This window comes from Phascolarctos cinereus, unplaced genomic scaffold (genome assembly GCF_003287225.1).
Source record: "Phascolarctos cinereus isolate Bilbo 61053 unplaced genomic scaffold, phaCin_HiC Scaffold_4;HRSCAF=312, whole genome shotgun sequence".
Classification (NCBI taxonomy): Eukaryota; Metazoa; Chordata; class Mammalia; order Diprotodontia; family Phascolarctidae; genus Phascolarctos; species Phascolarctos cinereus.
Window position 1 is genome coordinate 249,776,028 of NW_027555847.1, and position 20,719 is coordinate 249,796,746.

Consider the following 20,719-nt stretch of genomic DNA (forward strand, 5'->3'; position numbering starts at 1 on the left):
TGAATCATTCTAAAAGCAGCCAAGCCAAGCAGATAAGCACCAAATGTTAATTCTCTGGTATGGCGCTAAACCAGGACTCTGCTAGCCCCATTCGAAAACTGCCACATACAACAGTGCCCCAGGAAGCTGAGCTTCTCCCATACCCTCCCCCAGCCCCATCTTTTAGGAGTGTGTTTTTATAAAAGGACAATCCAAGCCGAAAAAAGTAACTTATTAAATCCTGGTTTTGTTCCCAGGAGTCAGAGTTTCACCTTGAATCCTTTTCCAGGGGACTGAGCAGGAACCCCATGGCCAACTCCCTGTGTAGCCACAGAGCAAAAGTGGGTTGATTTTCACTCCCCAGCTTATAAGAACAAGGCCAACTATCCTTGCATCCCTTCATCTAGTGCTTCAATGACAGATGGAAAAACAGCACATTGAGAAGGGTGCTCACAATACACAACACAAGAAATGCCTCCTCCTGGTACGTGCACCATGAGGCTCTCTTTATATAGACCCGCCTTGGACTCTAGTTTACTACCATAGATGCAGCATAAGGCAGAACTATTCACACATTAAGTAACTCAAGTACCAAAAGAGCTTCATTCTACAAAGCTGTTCCATGGTGAGGAAGTGCCATAGTCATAGCATGGGAACTTCAATGACAGTATTACAATGACAGTTAAGTACAGTTTTCTAATTTAAAATTTGCATTGGTTCTAGATAACCAATCAAATGGGCTAACATATGTAAAGTGCTCTGCAAACCTTAAAGCACTATATAAATACTATTTATAAAGTTTCTTCATAGTTTCCTCTTTTCAAGACATTTAGTAACCCTCCCTATACTCACTGACTATCCTAGATTTCTTCAGAAATATTTTCTTTACAAAGACTTTAAGTTAATGTATGGCCTTTGGCGTGTCATTTCTCTAGATCTCAATTTCCTCCTTTGTTAAAACAAAGGGGGGTTAGACGAGAGGATGCCAAGGTCCCATTCCAATATTCCACGATACTGAAACCAAGGAGTTCTTGACTATCTGTCCATGGTTAAAGAGGAAAAAGCAGTACCTAGGGAACCAAAACACCCCTTTAAATTCTCAACAGACGATGCTCCAAATCCCTTGACACTTAAGCAACAACTTTAGTCACTGAAGATGTCCATCTAATCATGAATTTTCAGTTTCTGAGGGTTTCCTCTGAAAAAGCTTTTCATAGGCCCACATGGTAATATCACTCACTGTTCTTTGGTCAAAAAGGTAAAGAATGGCCGCTTAAGTACTCAAGTGTCTCCAGAAAACACCATGGAACCCTCCCTTGGTCCCAAAACAGGACCCAGCCACTTCTGGAGCCAAGTTGAACTCTTACTTCCTAGCCAACCTGGAAACAGAGGAGCAAGGTTTCCACACAGGTAGTCTACAGAAGGGGGAAAAGGGTTCTCTCAACCTTCAGAAAGCAAGGAATGAAGATGGAAGAGGAAGAGGAAAGAAGGACACAGTTGCCCAAATTCCACGTCCTTCCAGTAAGACAGAGTCACTGGCTGAATGGTGTTCACAGAAATGAGGTTTCAGATAAGAATTACTTTATTGGTCTCAGCAAAAGGTTTCAATTCATAATCCTAAACTATGAGGATTAGGAGTAGGTAGGAGATAGGAGTCAAGTGTGAAGTTTTATGGATTTTTAGAGCTGGAAGATTACCTGGCTTTGAATCCCTTCCTCTTCTAACATTGCTATGAGTGACCTTGGGAAAGTCACTTAACTACCTTTGGTCTTAGTTTCCTTCTCTGTAAAATGAGGGTGAAATGGAGGCCCAAAGAGGTAGAATGATTTGCCCACTATCCTATGATGGACTAGTGGCAGTGAAGGCCTGAACACAGGTCTTTCAACATCTAGTCCAGGACTCTTTCCATTTCACTAAAAAAGAAAAACCAGTGCCCTTTTCTTTTTTTTCTTTTCAGTGTTCCTGTTGGGTAGCCCCTTTGCTTCTTTTGTTGCCATTGTCTTAGGCCTCAGTAAGGACTGACTTCGCTTTCATGGGACCAAGTGGCTCACCTCAAACCAGGCAAGACACAGCTCTGAGAAACTGGCCACAATGGCACCAACATGAGACACCAGTCAGTGACTACAGGGGATGACTCAAGACCCGGGGCAATAAGAGAATTCTGGGCTAGCTGCACTACAGAGGCCTTACTCTAGGAGCCGGTCGAAGGACAGCAGCATGGAATCTGCCTGGATGAATTTTAGTATCAGGAGCACAGGAGGTTCAGTGCGAAAGGGAAAAGAATCCCTGCAAACACTGAGCCAAGCAGCAAAGGGAGGGTCTGCTCCCCCTGTAGAGGCCCTTTCACCCCCTCCTTACCTTCGTTGGTTGCCAAACAGACGAGCCACCTCCTCCCTGCCAGGGCTGCGGGCCCGGGTCTTGCGCTCCAGCCGCCTTCTCTCCACCTGGAAGGCCTCTCGATTACTGATCCTGATGGCCTTAGGCACGTCGGCTAGAGTGGCGTACTGCCTGCTGGCTTTAAAGGCAAAGAGGCGCCCCGGTTTCTCTGCTTCCCTCCCCCCAGCGCTGCTGGAGTCCTTGTGGATGGGGTGCTGGCTTGCTGAATCCAGGGAGTTCAGGGAGATGCTGCAGATTATTCGGCCGGCAGTCTGGGGACCTGGGGAAGAAAAGGGGCGGCCATGCTCCTGGAAAGGTAGTTCTGGGTAACTATACCTGTTATTGGGGATGCTGGGGCTGGGAGGGGATGGTGGTGGTGCCAACTGCTGCTCTTCTGCCTTCAAGTCTTGCTTGGTCTTCTCCAGGGAAAAGTAGCCACTTTCCACTCTGGCCTTCCGTCCACAGTCTACTCGGTCACCATTCATGGTGCTCTCCTCTGAGAGAGGGAAAAGAGGGAAGGGGGTGGGGGGAAGAAAAGAGGAAAAGGAGAAAGACAAGGAGGGAGACAGAGGGCGTGTACTGAGCTTGGAGGCCACCTGGGGCTGGCTGCCATTGTCTGTTTCAAAGAGTTCTAACGGAGCCAGGATTTTTAAAAGGGTGCCTACTCCACAGTTCCTAAAAGTCTCTTTACATACCATTTCTCTCTTTTGATTTCCTTCTCAACTCTGAAAGAGTTTTGTGACAGTTCCACTTCCCCACTGCTGCCTCCTTAACCCCTTGAAATGTGACTTGGCTCCCCACCATTCCATGCACACTGCCCTAAGGCCGGCGGCCACGGCCCCATTCTGCTTGACCGCCACTGCTTCTGACATGGCTGGTGACTGCTTTGAGACACCACTTTCCTGGTTCTGTATCACTGGCCCCTCTCTCTTCATGTCCTCCACTGGCTGCTCAGCATTCTCCCAACTCCCAGTTCTCTCAAGATGGGTTTCTCCTTTGTTTTCTTCTCTTCCCTCTTAACTTTCTCTTGGAAATCTTGGCTCCTTTTTCATTTGGCAATCTCATTCATTGTAACAACTTCAACTACTGCCTCTTACGCAGATTATCCTAAAATATACACCCACCCCATGACCTCTGTTCTGAGCTCCAAACCTGCAATTCAAGCTGCTTTCAAGACACCCTCACCCAGATGTTCCACCAGCACCTTGAACTCTACACGTCTGAAATGGAGCTCTTTTCTCCTAAATCTGTCCCTCTTTCTACTCTTATGTCATTCATCTAGTCATCCATGCCCTCAGCTTTGGGTTTAACTCTGATTCAACTTCCATCACCTGTCCTATCTAATCAGTTACAAAGGCCTGGTGCTTCCATCCCTATAACATCTCTGACATCAGTCTCTTCCCCTTTCTTCTTCTCCCCAACATCTTAGGTCCTCACTAGCACCTATCTGGAATATTATACTCTTCCAATAGGTCTTTCCACTTGTCTTCTGCCTTCCCTAACCGATCCTTCATCCTCCTGCTTAAATAATTTTTCTAATCATGTTAGTCTACCATTCATGGCTCCCTACTGCCTACTAAGTTCAAACTTATGCTTCGCATTCAAAGCCCTTCATAGACCGTCAACAACTTGCATTTCCAGTCTTCTCCCCTATTATTACTCTCCATACATTCTGTACTTAAAAACTGTTTTGTTTTGGGTCCTCCAAATGTGTTTTACACCTTCTCACGTCTGTTCACACCATTTGATATCCCTGAAATACTGTTCTTCCACCTCTTCACCAGCAACTTCCTGTCGATCCTTTAAAAGCCAATTCAACAGCTACCTCCTCCACTAAAGCACGGCTGATGCCTCCCGATCGATAGCAACCTTTTCCCTAAGACCCTACATTGTACTATGTTTGGTTAATTAGTATTTTTAAATGAACTCACCACTAGTAGTCAGAGTGGGCAATTTCTCTGGCCCATCTTCCAGACTACCACTTGCCTATCTTCTCTGCCAGAGAATTCTTTTGCCAATTCTTTTCAGAGGGTGAGAGGCCTAGGTAACATATTTGTACCTTTTCTCTAAAGATATTGTCACTTAGTTTTCTGAACCAAAGATAAGCACACACTGACTGATGACACAGAATGCTAGGCTTTTGACTCAGAAGATCTGGGATCAAATACTACCTCTGACACTTGCTAGCTGTGTAACTCAGGACAGGTAGGTCATCTGATCTCTAAGAATATCAGTTTTTTCATCTGTAAAAAGGGCATAATACTTTCAAGTGTCTATCTCCCGGGGTTGTGGGGAGGCTCAGATGAGATTACAAAGTGCTTAACATATGTAAAGTACTTTGTAAACTTTAAAGTACTAGAAGTTAGCAGTTATTTTTATTTTCCTGGAAACCAAATGTCTCCCCAGATTCACAGAATTTGAGAGTTAACATAAAAATGTCAAACAGTACAGGGCCAAGAAGAAGTGCTTGGGTGCTTCAGTGGAGCTCTCCTGTTGTGCTGGCACTGAAACACGCACAATTCCCATGAATCTGACCATCTCTACAGCTCTGGTCCACGTCTCTCCATCTCCTCTACAGGAAAAGTGACACTCATGACACATGTATTCTATGAGTATGAATCACAACTGATGCCCAGATGGGAAACTGTGTGAAGTTGTCCTCCCCCTCCAGCTTCATCTGAGTTACTTTTATCATTTGAAACTCCATTTTAAGACTGGAGATTTGAGGGATGTAAGGTTTAGATAATTTTAAAAATCAGAGTAATTAATGGTGGTAGGAGTAATTTATAATACATAAAAACATAAGAACCTTTAAAATGTTTGAAATCTTTTTTTTCCCCTCTTTGGCTGAAACCAAGGCATTATTTTGCCTGGTGAGAACATCATTAGGAAAAAATAAAGTAGAAAATGGTATTCAGAGAAGGGACTAAGAAAAGAAGAAAGAGAAGGGGAATAACTAGAAGGGGAACCTGCAGCCTTGAGGACACATGTGGCCCTCTAGGTCCTCAAGTGCTGCCCTTTGACTAAATCCAAACTTCACAGAACAAATTCCCTTAATAAAAGGATTTGTTTTGTGAAACTGGGACTCAGTCAAAAGGCTGAACTCGAGGACCTAGATGGTCACATATGGCCTTGAGCCCACAGTTTCCCCACTCCTGGACTAGAAGAATCTAGATCTGAGGTTTGTTAAGGCTAAAGATGGGGAACCCTTCCCTAAAAATTCCAAAAGAAATTAATTGTGTATCAGGGGGCTAGACTTTTCTCTCTCTCTCTTTTTTTTTTTGAGGCAGTCAGGGTTAAGTGACTTGCCCAGGGTCACACAGGCAGTGAGTATCATGCATTTGAGGCCAGATTTGAACTCAGATCCCCCTGAGTCCAGAGCCAGTATTCTATCAATTGGGCCACCTAGCTGCCCCGGAGCTAAACTTTTACCATCACAAAGAGGTTTCCTTTTTTTCCTAAGCTGCAGGTCCCAGCATGTCACCATCACAGGGAGAAAACAAAAGGGGGAAGGATCATGTATACATTCAGGTGAGTTACTATGAGAGAAGTGGGATCCCCCAACTTACTACTAGTTCCTAGGAAAAGCCTTGCTAAATCTTAGCTTGGATCAAAACAAATGACAGATTCATATTCAAAAGCCTGCTTGCTATTTATTGACCATGGGACCCATCTCAGTCTAGAGTTTCTGAGAATTCAAGAAGGTCAGTATCAGGTGCCCAACCTTGCCTTCAAAAAGTCCCCATCCATTTTCCCTCATCAAGGCTGGCAAAGAATACTGGACCAGCTGTCAGCACACCTGGGTACTAGTCCTAGCACAGCAAAAACATGGTAATTGGAAGCCAATCCCTTAATTTCTCTGGGTTCCTTGTTTTCTTCTGTATAAAACAAAGGAACTGGGATAGCTGATCGATCTCTAGTTTCTTATGACTCTAATGTTCTAAGGTTTTAGGAAGCTACAAAAAATGACTTGGTAAGTTGCTTTTTTTAGGGAGAGGAACAGTTAGAAGAGTACCAGTCAGTATCATAAGTGAAAGAACCATTTCCCAATCAGCTCTATTTCCCAAACAGCTAGAAGGAAATGGATGGTCTATTTGCATTTGTTTATTTTCATTTGGTGAGAATAGAAATTAAGTGAATTCATAGGGATGTCATTTTCAAACCTAATTTTGCTTCTAAAACAGAGTCTAGGCCTACTCTATGAAAGCCAGATAAATAATCAATACAATTTTCCTGATAATTCAGACAAAGCTCCACTTTTACCTGAAATACCTGGGATAACCCTAATTATGTTTTTATCTCTGATGAGCTGGATCCAGTGTGTCTTACCTTCTTTGTTTTCCAGCCCAGGTTCTTTCAACGAGCTGGCTGGGAGCACTTGACTTGATCCAGAACTCGGTACTGGACTAAGGGTACTCCCATCTGGCTGGTCCTTGACCCTTATCTCCTCCTGCCAGAGTGTTGACTTGGTGGTGGGGATTTTTTCTGCACTCGGAATGTTGCTGCTGGTGACAGCCATCTTGGCAGGGCCAGGCTCCTAAAGGAGAAAGACAGAAGTATTAAGTGAGGGTAGATCTCCTTGGAGGATCAAGGGGTTTTTCATTTCAAATTACTTTAAAAACTATAAAGGCTGTGACTTTGTTCATCTGGAATCATTTTGTCTTAAATTTTGGCAGAATTCAAACCTAAGAAAGCAAAAAGGTACCCAGGAGGCTAAGAAGGGCAAAACTGAAGCAGTGACCTAGCAAAGTTTCTTCTATATGATTTATGTTCAAATAGGACAGTTTTCCTAGTCTAGAAAACCAAACTACAGAAGGAACCAAACTACAAAAATACTAATACCATGTAATAATTACTTAGAACTTTTCATTCCTAGATTTTCGGAGGAGAGGGGGAGAGGAAGAGGGAGAGGGACAGAAGAGGAGGGGGAAAGGAGAGGACCCTACCCCCCTCTCCCCCAAGAGGTAAAGGATCTTGTTCAAATTTGTAGGAAAATCTGTACACCTAAAAGACACAGGGCATGTGGCCCTCTAGGTCCTCAAGCACGGCCATTTGACTGAATCCACACATCATAGAACAAATCCTCTTAATAAAAGGATTTGTTCTGTAAAACTTGGACTTAGTCAAAAGGCCGCATACAAGGACCTAGAAGGCCACATGTGGCCTCAAGGCCAACGGTTCCCCACACTTGTGATAAAACATGTCACTTTTTTTTCCTTCTTGTTCTTTATATAAGTCACATAGGATAATGCTACAAATCATTAACTGTAAAATATTAGAATGATGAGGTTTTACCTCACACTCATCAAACTGGCTGATGAAACATAAAGGAGTTAGTGTTCAAAATTGCCATGGGAAGACAAATGCGTTAACATGCTGCTGGCAGAACTAGGAATTGGTTAAAAAAAAAAAAGTAAAAAAACAGACAAACCCAGAAACCTAACACTGTGGAAAACAGGAATTACAAGTGAACAGTTCTAAGCTGACCATACACTTTATTTCAGCAATCTCATTCATGTTCATATACCATAAGGAGGTCAGAGTCAAGGTCTCATAGATACAAAAATACTCATAGCTACTATTTAGCACAGTGCCTGGCCCATGGTAGTAAGTGCTTAATAAATGTATATTGATTGTTAATAGTCACACTTCTTCTGTTAACAAAAAAACAAACTTAGGAACAAACTAGATACTCATCAATTAGAGAATGACCAGATGAATCGTGATAATGGATAATGTAATAGAACACTGTTGTGCTTCAAGAAATGAGTATTAAGAATGCAGAAAATAATAAGAACAGTATGAACTGATTGATGCTTTATGTAGAAAAGCAAACTCAAGAGAACAATATATATGACTACAATAATGTAAATAAAAAATTTTTTAAAACCACTATAAGGCACTTGAACTTGGATGAAATGCAGTGATCAATCACACACTTCATTTAGTGAACAGATGATGTTAACACATTTCCCTCCTTTTGGAAGAAAGATAGATGACTACAGGCATTGCCTATGCTATCAAACATGAGCACTATGTCACAGAATTTATGGGTTGGAAAGAACCTTTGCAGTCATCTTGGACAGTGGTGTCAAACTCGAACAGAAATGGAGGCCACTAAACCATACATTAGCACCTCTGCAGGCCACGTATTGACTTAGTTTAAAGTGTAACATCATCTTGGTTTTATGGGATTTTTACTTATTTTTGTTAAATAGTTCCCAATTACATTTTCATGTGGTTGGGGCCACTCAGTAAGTCTGACACCTCTGATCTGGTCCAGCATAGATTCCCCGCTCCCCATCCCCCCCCAAAAAAATCTCCACTATCCTGTGTCCCATAAATGGACATCCAGCCTTGGCTTGAGGACCATCCAGGAAGGGAAAGCACAAATCTAGAGGTGGCCCATTTCATTTTTGGAGAGTGTTGTTAGTAAGTTTCTCCTGACAGGGAGCCTAAATCTGCTTCTTCGCCATTTCTAGATGAAAGAAAAATGGTCTAATCTCTCTTCCACATGAAAGCCCTTCAAATACTTAAAGACAACTATTACAATGTCCCCTCCTCACTATGAATCTTCTTTTCATCAAACTAAACATTCTCAGTTCCTTTAATTGATCCTATATAACATGGCTGCCCTTCCATGGACATTATCCACCTTATCAATGTCCTTAAAACTTAAAGGCAGGCAAAGGTGACTATACTCTAAGTGAGTTCTGACATGGGCAGAATACAGGGGCATTACCACCTGCCTTTTCCTGGAAGCTATGCCCCCTTAATGCAGCCTAAGATCAAATTAATCATTATTAATCAAATTATAATCAAATTAATCAAATGTGGCATGCCACACTGACATGTGTTGAACACTTGGCTCAATAAGATCCCCCAATTTTTTTTTCTGACTGTACCATCCACCAAAAAAATCCCATCCTCTACAAGAAGCCATTCCCAATCCTTCTTAATTATCGATTTGTTCTGTATATAGCTGGTTTGTATATACTTGTTTGGTAGTTGTCTCCCCCATTAGACTGTGAGCTTCTAGAGGTAGGAGATTTTTGCTCCTTTTATTATCCCCAGTACTTAGCACCAGAGCCTGACACACAGTAGGTGTTTAATAAATGTTTGACTGACAGCTACTTGTGAAACTGATTTTTTTGTACCCAAGTACAAAACTTTATCCCTATTCAGTTACATAGTATTTGATTTAGTCCAACGTTCTGGTCTGTCAGGATCTTTTTGATCCTAAATCTTCTGTCCACTCTGTCACCAAAGCCAAAAGCTCTTCAATGTAGTTTAAGACTGCACAAGAAGATGTCCAGAAGCCTGGGGGGGGGGTGTATATGGGGGGACCATCATGCCAGAGGGTATAAAAACTAGCACAAGGTCCAGGAAACAGGTCTGCTAAGCAAGGACACTGAAGGGGAGTGGAAGCCAATGTGAACTCAGGTCACTGGTGCCAGTCTTTTGTAGAAACAGTGGTCACAGGGGCAACTAGGTGGCACAGTGGCTACAGCATTGGCCCTGAAGTCAGGAGGACCTGAGTTCAAATCCAGCCTCAAACCAAACACTTGACACTTACTAGCTGTGTGACCCTGGGCAAGTCACTTAATCCCAATTGCCTTAAAAAAAAAGAGCGGTCACAAAGCCAGAGCCCACAGAGCCATGTAGCTAGAAACTGTACACACCTGAGCAGCTAACATCAATTAAGAAATACTATGGGTTAAGAGAGGTACAAGAGGCTGACCCGGAAGAAAAAAATAATTTCACAACAAATATAAGTAGAGTATCGCAAGCTTCTATCCAAGATTAGATAGAAAAACAAGCAAAGAATTCTTGATGAAAAGAGTGGAACTGGGAAGAATTTTTGAAAATGCAAACAAAGAAGACAAGAACAACCTAGAAATAAATATGTCAGAGTATTCGAAGAGAATAAATGAAATATTTATATTCTAATGGGGGAGAAGGGACAAATATCCCTTCAGAATTCTATTATCTTCAAAGATGACAGAGGGAATTAACAAAAACTAAAGTGACTGGATTGTGGTTTTGTTTTGCTTGGATTCTTTTCAAAAAGTAATGATACAGAAGGAAAACTACAATACAGAAGAAATAAGAAAGTGGGAAGAACTAATTATTTCTCATAATTTGGGTATACCAGAAGAAGAATATATAAACATGGAAGAGGGGTGATGGAAATAGGCATCTCATGAAACTACTGAAACTAGACAAAGGAAGGTTGATTACTTACACACACACACACACACACACACACACACACACACACACTTTGGTATAGAAATATATCAAATTCAACAAGAAAGCAGGTAGGGACTATGAGAGTGGGAAAAGGCAGAGCTGGGGAGAGAGCAGTCACAAGCACAGAAAATTCCAACTACAGAGGGTGGATCACAGAGGGATTAAAAAACCAAAGTTTTAAGAACTAGGGATCAGGGTCTGGACTAGGTGAAAAGAGGGGTAAGGAAGTGGGAGAAAATCAGTTCTAGATTACTAACTTTAATCACATTCTTATTAAAGAAGGGGAGGCAAGGAGGGAAAATATAATAGGATGTAATAGAGGAAAATATTAAATGAACAGTCAATAAATGTGAACGGGATGAACATATACATAAAGCAGAGGAAGGCAGTAGGATGGATTGAAAAGCGAAATCCAACTAAATGTTTACAGGAAATATACTTGAAACAAAAAATGTAGAGTTAAAAGGAGCCATAAAAATTTTTATTTTGCCATGTGGGAATTCAAAAAAACAGGTAGTAATCATGCTATTAGTATGACTTTACAACAGTAAAAACAGACGTAGATAAAAGCAATAAAACTGGAAAGCAATGTTATATTTAAAGGCACTCCAGCTTATTAAGTTGTAAGTGGCACTAAGACTTTTGGGACACCTGTATATGCATAATAGCAAAGAACAAAATAGTAAAGGACAAATAGCAAAAGCCACTAAAGTTGGGGAGGTCAGACCTGGAAAAGCCTTCAAACAGGTCATTGAATTGAAGAAGACAAAACTAGAAAAACAAAAGAGTTATTCTGATAATCGAGAAATTTTAAAATGAAAGCAAAATTGAGCTGATAAATAAAACCAGGAACTGTTAAGAAATAAACTATTAATCTGATTTTTAAGAGGAAAATCAAATTGCAAAATATCAAAATAAAAAAACTTCACAAAATATTAAGATGAAGGAAAACATAAATGTTTGACCAATTATATGCCAACAGACATGATAACTTAAATGGATGAAAATCTAAAGTACTCAGATTAACAGTACAAGAGAATTTAAATAACCAAATATCACTAAAAGAAAACTCCCAAGAAAAGAACCCCAACACCAGATAGTTTCTAAAGGTGAATTTTATGAAACCTTCAAAGAAAAATAGCAATATTATTTAAATTGTTTGTAAAAAATAAGAAAAGGGGGGAAGCTAGGTGGCACAGTGAAGTCAGAAGGACCTGAGTTCAAATCTGGTCTCAGACCAACCACTTGACACTTACTAGTTGTGTGACCCTGCACAAGTCACTTAACCTCAACTGCCTAAAAAAAAATACATAATAAAAGAGATGATCTTGTCAAATACCTTATATGAAGTAAACATGGTTCTGATACCTTAACAAGAAAAAAAAAAGAGGGGAAAAAACCAACACTATAGACCAATATCTCTGGTGAATATTGAAGCAAAAATACTGAATAAAATATTACCAAAGAGGCTATGAAAACACAATCAAAAAATTATACACTCTGTCCTGGTTGAATTTATATCAGAAACACAAAGGATGGCTCAGTATCAGGAAAAATATAAATGTAACTAATTTTAAATTAATTTTGATATCAAAGTCATATGATTTTATTAATAGATGCAAAAAAGATCTCTCACAAAATTCAATATCCCTTTTTGTTAAAAAATTTTAAACTAGAGGAATAAATGGACTATTCCTTAACATTGTAAATTCAAGAGCTAGCATTAGCAGTTAATGGGGAAACATTACAGGCTCTTTAGTAAGACCAGGGACAAAGGATATTGACTGTCACCATTATTATTTGATAGAATCCTATAAAAGTTAGTTATAGCAATGAGACAAGAAAAAACAATTAAGGGAATAAGCGTAGGCAAAGAAAAAACAAAATGATCACTTTTTTTTTTAAACAGATGAATGCTGCTCTACAGCTTTAGGATTCTAGATATCCAAATACAAAATTCACTGATATAATTAACAACTTCACTAAGATGGTAAGATATAAATTAAACCCATAAATCTCATCAGTTTTTCGATATGTTACCAACAAGAGGAAGAAATAGAAAAAGATTCCATTCAAAGTAGCAACATGAAGTATAAAATATCTGGGATTTCTTCTACTAAGACAGACACACAGAGGAATTATATGAACATATGAATGAAGTATTCATTACTGAAATAAAGGATTTAAAAACTGGAGATTTTATTTTTATTATATAAAATTATATATAATTATTATTTTTCATAGATAGATTGTGCCAATATAATAATAATGACAATTAAATCTTATTTAATTTACAGATTCAGTACCACACCTAACTTTTGCTGTTCAGTTGTTTCAGACTCTCCATGACCCCATATGGGGTTTTCTTGGCAAAGACACCGGAGGGGTCTATCATTTCCTCCTCCAGCTCATTTTACAGATGAGGAAACTGAAACAAAGAGGATTAAATGACTTGTCCAGGCTCATACAGCTAGTGTCTGAGGCCGAATTTGAACTCAAGAAGAAGAGTCTCCTTTACTCCAGGCCTGGAGCTCTACCTACTCTGCTACCTAGCATCCTTGCCACACCTAAATACCAGAGATCTATACTTTATAGCACAAGATAAAATAGTAACAAAATTCATCTGGAGGTACAAAATGTCAAAAAATCTTCTTCCTTTATCCATAGCTATGAAAGTTAATCTCCTTTTCTTCTCTAATTTTTTTCAATTACTATTTGTTTATTTACCTTTATTATTGAGGTTATATATCCATGTGGCTTTTGTTATGGTATATAATGTGACATTGGTTATAAACCTCCTTTCTACCATACTGCTTTCCAATCTCTCCAGTAATTTTTGTTAACTGGGGATCTCATACCTTGTAGCTGGTGTCCATGGGTTTATTCAACTCTCTGCTGCTCTGTCTTATGTACCCAATCTGGTCCACTGTTTAACTTTTCTATTTTTTAACTAGTACCAAATATAGTTGATAATTACTGCTTTGTAGGACTGTCTGAGACCTAGTATATTATTTCCCTTAAGATGCTTGAGCTTTTCTTCCTTCAGATGAATTTTGTTACAATTTTGTCCTGTTGTTTAGAGTAATTCTTTGATAGTCTGATTTGTATGGCAATAAAACTGTAAATTAATTTAGGCACTATTGCCCATTTTTATTCTAATGGCATGGCCCACTATAAACTAAATATCTTTTCAATTATTTAAATCGATTTTTAATTCTGTAAAGTGTGTTTCATAATTTTCAGATAGTTCCTGTGTCTTGGTAGGTAGACCCCCAAATACTTTAAACATTCTCTAGTTATTCTGAATAGAATTTCATTTTCTATCTCTTCCTGCTGGATTTTGTTGGTAATATACAGAAATGCTAATGATTGCCATAGATTTATTTTATATCCTAATACTTTACTAGAGTTAACTATTTTACTGAATTTTTTACTTGGCTGTCTATGAAGCTTGGTAGCTCAGTGGACAAAGTGCTGGGCCAGAAGTCAGGAAGGCTCATCTTCCTGAGTTCCAATCTGACCCGAGACACTTACTAGTTGTGTGACCCTGGGCAAGTCACTTAACCCTGTTTGCCTCAGTTACTCATCTATAAAATGCGCTGGAGAAGGAAATGACAAACATTCCAATATCTTGCCACGTAAATCCCAAATGGGGTTATGGAGAGTCAGACATGCCTCAAATGATTGAACAACAAAATTCCCCCTTCCTTTCGAAGGATGAATGTATCACTATGGGAAGTCAAAAAGTTATTAGCTGCTTTGCTCTCCTCAGAAAGAGAACGTCAGCATCTATCTGAATAACTGCAGTACCTCATCACTACTAAGCCGTAACTCTGTGCTAAGCTGGTGATGGGTTTCCTAAATCCTTCACCCTTTCTGTTCGGACATTCTCTACCATGTTTCACTTCTCCAGAGCTTGTACCCTTTCATGAGTAGGCCCTCTTAAAATACAAAGCTACTCCCACCCCACTTTTTACCTCTTCTCTTTCCTCTAACTTATACCCGTCCATGGTCCAGTTATGGGTTTCACCATACCAAGCCTCAGTCATAACAGCTGGTGTCACTTGGTTTTTCCTTAATTCTTTTTCTTTGTTTTAATAGAGGGACACACAGATATTCCTATTCACGAGTTATCAGAAGGTCACTAGGAATCAATAAAAGGCATTAATAATTTTTTTTAAAAAGACAGACCTTGCCTTGTAATATGCTTCAAATAATTATATACCTATTTATTTTTAGGACTCTGAAGATCAATAATGAACTGCTTAAAAGAATCATATTTACCTAGTCCATATACCATGAATCAGGGTTTCAATCTCCCAGATGCCTTTTCTTTGTCCTTCATATGACAGCCCCAACTTTTCAATCTTAAGGCACATATTCTTCACCCTGCTTCTCCTCTGATCTTTGCCTAGACAGAATCTATAATAAATCATCTTTCTCTAGGTGTGGAATGCACACTGACTCACGGGTTATGGATTAATACAAGGAACCCTGGCTGGAGGAGGAGAAAAGATCTTGTATTCTGGAACACATATTGCAGACCCCAAGCTACCACTTCCCAAAACTACCTGCTGAACACGCAGTTCACCAGGAACAGACTCCACACAAAATCACAAGGAAAGCAGGCACTGGTACAGCTTTTCAACAAGCCAGTCTTTCCCCAAACATGGAAACAGCTATTTGCCACTCAAGCCAAATATATTTCATCAGAGACGAGAAAAAATAATGATGACTGGTATCACACAGCACTGAGTCCCTAAGGAAGGGAGGGCAAGTTGTTAATACACTACCAGCTGACTTCTGCTCAAATGAAGTAAGCAGAGCCAGGAAAACAAGAGATGCAACGATATTAACAATGGTAACGGAAAGAAAAGCAGCAGCGTAACAGTCAAAACTGAATGCTGTGAAATGATAATGACCAAATTTGGACACTCAAAAGAGCTGAGGAAAAATACCTTTCTTAACTAGAGAGATTTCTGGGGGTCTGGATAGGGGGGAAATCATCTTTATTTTATCAACCTCTAAGATATAGCATTTCCTTCAATTAGGAATTTAAAAACAAACAAACAAACATTACTCTGAGAAGCAGTTCACAGGCTTCACAGGTCTGCCAAAGAGGTACCATGACACAAACAAGGTTAAAAGCCCTGGCTATAGAGCTAGGGGGCTATGAGTATGAAATATTGTATATACTGTCATGGTCAATGTGTTAGTTGGTTTTGCTGAAATGTAGTGTTATTTCTTTCCCCTTTAATTCTTGTAACAAGGGAGAATTTATTAAATAGGGTAGGGGAAGAAGGATATATCAGGAAACAATGTGACACAAAAATAAGTCATCAATTAAAAATCACTTACTTCCATTCCTCCTATAAACACAAAACGATGAGGACTAGATTTCTATTTCTCTATTAAGCATTTGCTGAATTAGCAAAAGAAACAGAGATTCTAGGAATGGCACTCTGCAGGACAATGATCCAGGTGAGAGGCTGGGCATTTCCTCCCATGGTGGCTTCATCAACCAGCCAGTTGTGAGATAGGGTATATTTGTGAGGAAATGGCATTTTGTCCTTCATTCAAAGCTGGTGTGACATTGGCATTGCCTAGGTCAAACCAAAAGATATATGTAATTAATTCACCCCAAATTTCCCTCCATGTTCCAGCATCACCAGTAGGTTCCTGATCTTTGGGCACAGTAAGAAAATTCTAGAGAACACCAACACAGAGGGACATAGTGTAGGTACACAAACACAAAACCGTGCAGGGTAAATGTGACCTCCATGATACCATGCAATAGCACCCTTAATAGCACCCTTGTATTTTTTATCTGTCCCTTACCAAACATTTCTTGCCCCAAGGATGTGGTCAGGCAGCTCAAGCCAGTTCTGGTAGCTACAAATCACAGGTAATTAAAGCGATTACAGGCAACACACAGTGGCCCTTCAAAAGGATGGCAGCCATTTTGCCAGGTTAGGAAAACATGTGAAAGGAAGGATTTCCATCTTTCAGAACAGTGATGGGAGAAGGGAAAAACCTCCCAGACAAGCTGACTAAGCAAAAAGTATGGGAAAGGCATATTTGCCCAAGGTCACACAGCTAGCTAATTAACTGACAGAGCCAGGATCTGAACCCAGGATCTGTGTCCAGAATTTTTTCCATCATTACTAATCACATCTCAGATACTATTGTGCCTTGTGGGAAGATATGTGCCAAGCACAAAAATCCTACAGATGGTTTATAGGCGTTATGTGCCGAGCTGAGAGGTTATGTACCCACAGCAGCACAGAATTCATATGGTGGATTTCATTCCCAACCTATAGTCATCTTAAGTCAAGTCAGTCGACAAGCCCAAGTGGTGAAAACAGCTCTGAAACTTGAGTCACAGAAGAGCTTCCTTTCCTGCTCAGCTGTGTATAGACAGAAGAAGTGAAACCTCCCAAGGTTTCAAGTGTTTCTTGCTACCTCTAGGTCAACTAAAGGCAGTTTTCCTAGCTGGGGCCCCCTCGCCAGAAGGAGCTGAGCCATTCAGATTGCATTTTCAGAGATTTCATGGGAAGGGGCTGATTCAAGGAGATCAGCACAGGGAAAACTCTGGCTCCTCTTCCCTTGACACTACCAAGGGCCAGGGCCAGGATCCCTTTTGTGCCAGCAGAAGAGATTTTCAACATGAACAAAAGTAGAAATGATTATTTTCCTAAGAATGGGAGAAGAGAACAATCATGAAACATTCCAAGAGCTGAGGGACAAGAGGGAAAGCTGGGTCAACAGGGACACTTCTCCAAACTTGTTCACTCAATCACAGGTTTATGTTTCCATTTCTGCCTCTTTTAAAAATAGACCATAGAAGAAATGTAAAAAGAAAAAAAACACTGAGAAAGCCAGGTAGAGCAAAGGGTAAAGGGGATGGGAGGGGTGAGAGTTTTCCTTCTGGGTCACTTTCCCAAATTAAAAATTAAAAGGTGTGTGGGAAATGGCCAGGTGAGAGTCCAAATCCTGTCATCCAAATATCCCAAAAGTCCAAACCAACATCATGACAGTATTCACTCTAGAACGTTTCCTCATTCCTGGTCTCTGTGCCTGAACATCAGGGATTAGAAGTAAGGGCGACCACAGTCCATGGAAGGAGCTGGCAGGGAGGGTCTGGAGGACAGGAGGAAGCATAACAGTGAGGGCAAAGCGACAACACAGAAAAAAAGAAGGAATGTTTTTTCTTCTTGTTACTGGAAGAGTCTGAACCAACAAAAGGAATTTGGACTAGGGAATAAAAGTCTAAGTCACAGTTTGAGGGCCACGGGGTCAAGGTCCATTTTAAGGCTGATTTTGGAAAGCAGCTCCCAGGGATTTAATGCCCAGACATATCCCACCTCACCAACCACAGATCACTCTGGAAGCCACTGTGCCCATGCCACTGCCCCCTCTGCCCGCATTTATCTGAACTACACTAAGCCCTGTGCCCTCTCCATCCCATTTCAAGAAGTTTTCTCTGACTACCCACAACCCACAGACATTGCCCTCTCTAATCTTTTAGTTCCTATAGTATTTAATATCTCTACCACTCATTTGGCAAATACCTACACTGACGTGTTATAGCATATGATAACATTTAATGCTTTTTACTTAATTTTTGCTGTATTACTTCCCCAGACAGACTGTAAACTCCTTGAGAGCAGGAACCGTGTCTAGTTTCTCTGAGTCCCTCCCCCTTACCACCACCCTCCACCCTAGCCTTCCTCTAGCACCCAACAGACAAGACAAGACCCAGTGATTTAATACTGAATTTGCCCCAGAGTCAGGCTTGGCCCTATGAAGGGAGCCAGACGAAGACATGAGCTATGCAAGGATTCCCAAGAATCTAGAGAGATAGAGAACCTTGTTGGCATCTCCGCTGAGCCCTCACCTCACCCTCGGCCCCTATCTGGTGCTTGATGAAACTTGGATTAGGAATGCTGAGCTCTGGCCCCCTAGTTTCCAGTTCCACATTAGGCCTTTGACGTTGTGTTATCAATTAGCGTGTCCAGCATAATGGGTGCCTACAGAATCGGGAGGGATGGGGAATGGCAGTGGGTTCCATCGGTGGGTCAGGCTCTCCGAAGTCCTCTACCTCTCTGACCATTCTTCCACAGAATATTTATCACTTCACAGTCCTTAAGATTAGGGGGTGGGGTGGGGAGGGGAATGATGAGAATTTTAAAAGATAAGTCTCCTAGTTATGTTTGGAAACCTGTAAAGCAAGCACCTGCAAAAATTCAGGGACATTGGCTCCATCAACATGATTGTGAGGGTACCGGGACATGCCACAGCTATGACCCCCAGAAATCACTGTGGCCCTAAGGGGAGAAAAAGGAAAACTGGTAACTAGGAGCCACTGGATTTGGTAAACTGGGTTAGACTGTTCCCCTGGATCTGCCCCAGCCCTCCAACAAACTTGTAAGGTCAAATCGGGCCATTCTTGTGCAAGAGTAGGGAAAGGAGTAGGGAGAAGGAAGACATTCCCTGGTCTGGGCTGAATCTGTCTTTTCTACAAGTGGTTACCTTATTTGGAGCTCAGGAGCTCAGCTCCTGTACCATTTCCAAGCTGTTGCTATAGTAATGCAATATAACCCTAAACTATGTTACTCTGCCTGGGTTTTTTCCTCTCAAAACTCAGCAGCTTTGATGGCGGGGGTAGGGAGGGACATGGGGGGGGTAGTGAGTATGTGCTTAACTTCTGCTCCCCAGCCTGCACTTCCATGGAGCCCCACTCTCAGTCACAGGAAAGGTACCAAATCAGCATGTTCACTGTTCAGAGACCCCATCCCTCAACCTGACTGCCTTAGTTTCTATCCAACAAGATAAGGAAACCTGTTCCCCACGCAGGAAATGGACTCTTCCAAGAACACCTCACATTCTCTACTCTATCCCTCCCAAGAAGTTAGTCCCATCTTATAGAATTAGCTTCAACAGGGTTTGCATCCAGAACCTCTGACTTAGCCTAAACAGCACAGCGTTAAAGCAACTGTTCATTTTTCTATAACCCTGGCCTGTGACACAGGGGGAGTTCAGGACCAGGCCCCTGATGGGGGCCTGAGGAAGTACCTAGGGCAATGAAATTTTTTCCGTCTCCAGTCTTACACAACCCCACCTTAAGGAGTAGCATCTCCTCCATTCTCTAAAGATTCACTTCCTTTCCCCCTAGACTGTTCACAGTTGTGCAAGCAAAACATAGGGTAGGAGACAGAGGCAGTATCTGGAGACAAGCCCAGAGCAGGAAAAGAGAAACCCACATCTTTCAGTGGAAAGGTCAGGAGTCACAGGGGCAGATTTAAGCCTAGGGAAAGCCAAAATCAGTAGAATCCATGAAAGAATAAAGTTTGTGAAGAATACAGAACTGAGATACGGAAATCTGATCCCTACAGAAGGTAAAGAATCAGGCAGCTGGGTGGCGAGGTAATTAGAGTGCCTGGCCTAGTATCAGGAAGTCCTGAGTTCAAATCCAGCCTCAGACACCTGCTAGTTGTGTGATCCCAGGCAAGTCCTTTGACCTGTCCCTCAGTTTCCTCATCTGTAAAATGGGGATCGTAATACCTACCTACCTCCCAGAGTTGTTGTGAGGATCAAATGAAATAATAATTGTAAAGTACCAGGCCCATGCAGAGAGGTGTGTGCATGCACATATGTGCACACACTCACAAACACACACACACACATCTCTCAACTGAAAAAGATATGAAATGGGGAAGAGAAGGAAAAAGGAAGAGGACACATTAGAACACATGAGTGGAATGGGCCAGAGGCAGCTACTACAGGCTCAGGTCTCTTGTTTCTATGCTTCTGTCAGCAGAAAGATTTAGCAGGGGGACCAAGAAAGGTCAGAAGGAAAGAAAGGCAGTGATTCTCCTCTGGGGACCTACTACCCTTAAAGGGCAGTGGGAAGACACAGAGAATATGTGAGGCAGAGTAGAAAAGAGAAATAATTGGTCTTAGGAATATGTCTGAGCAGAGAGAGAGAAGGGAGGGAGGGAAAGAGAGAGACAGAAAGAAAGAGAGGAGAAAGAGAGAGAAGGGAGGGAGGGAAAGAGAAACAGAGAGGAGAGAAACAGAGAGAAAGAAACAGAGAGAGGAGAGAAAGGGA

General features: G+C 41.2%; 1 protein-coding gene across 1 annotated transcript in view; it reads right to left on the reverse strand.

Moving 5' to 3' along the window:
- Nucleotides 1–20,719, reverse strand: part of MPRIP (myosin phosphatase Rho interacting protein) — a 233,971-nt gene that overhangs the window by 54,298 nt on the left and 158,954 nt on the right. The window contains 2 exon segments of the mRNA XM_020967312.2: nt 2,338–2,851; nt 6,685–6,892. Coding sequence (XP_020822971.2) covers nt 2,338–2,851; nt 6,685–6,892 — 722 coding nt within the window.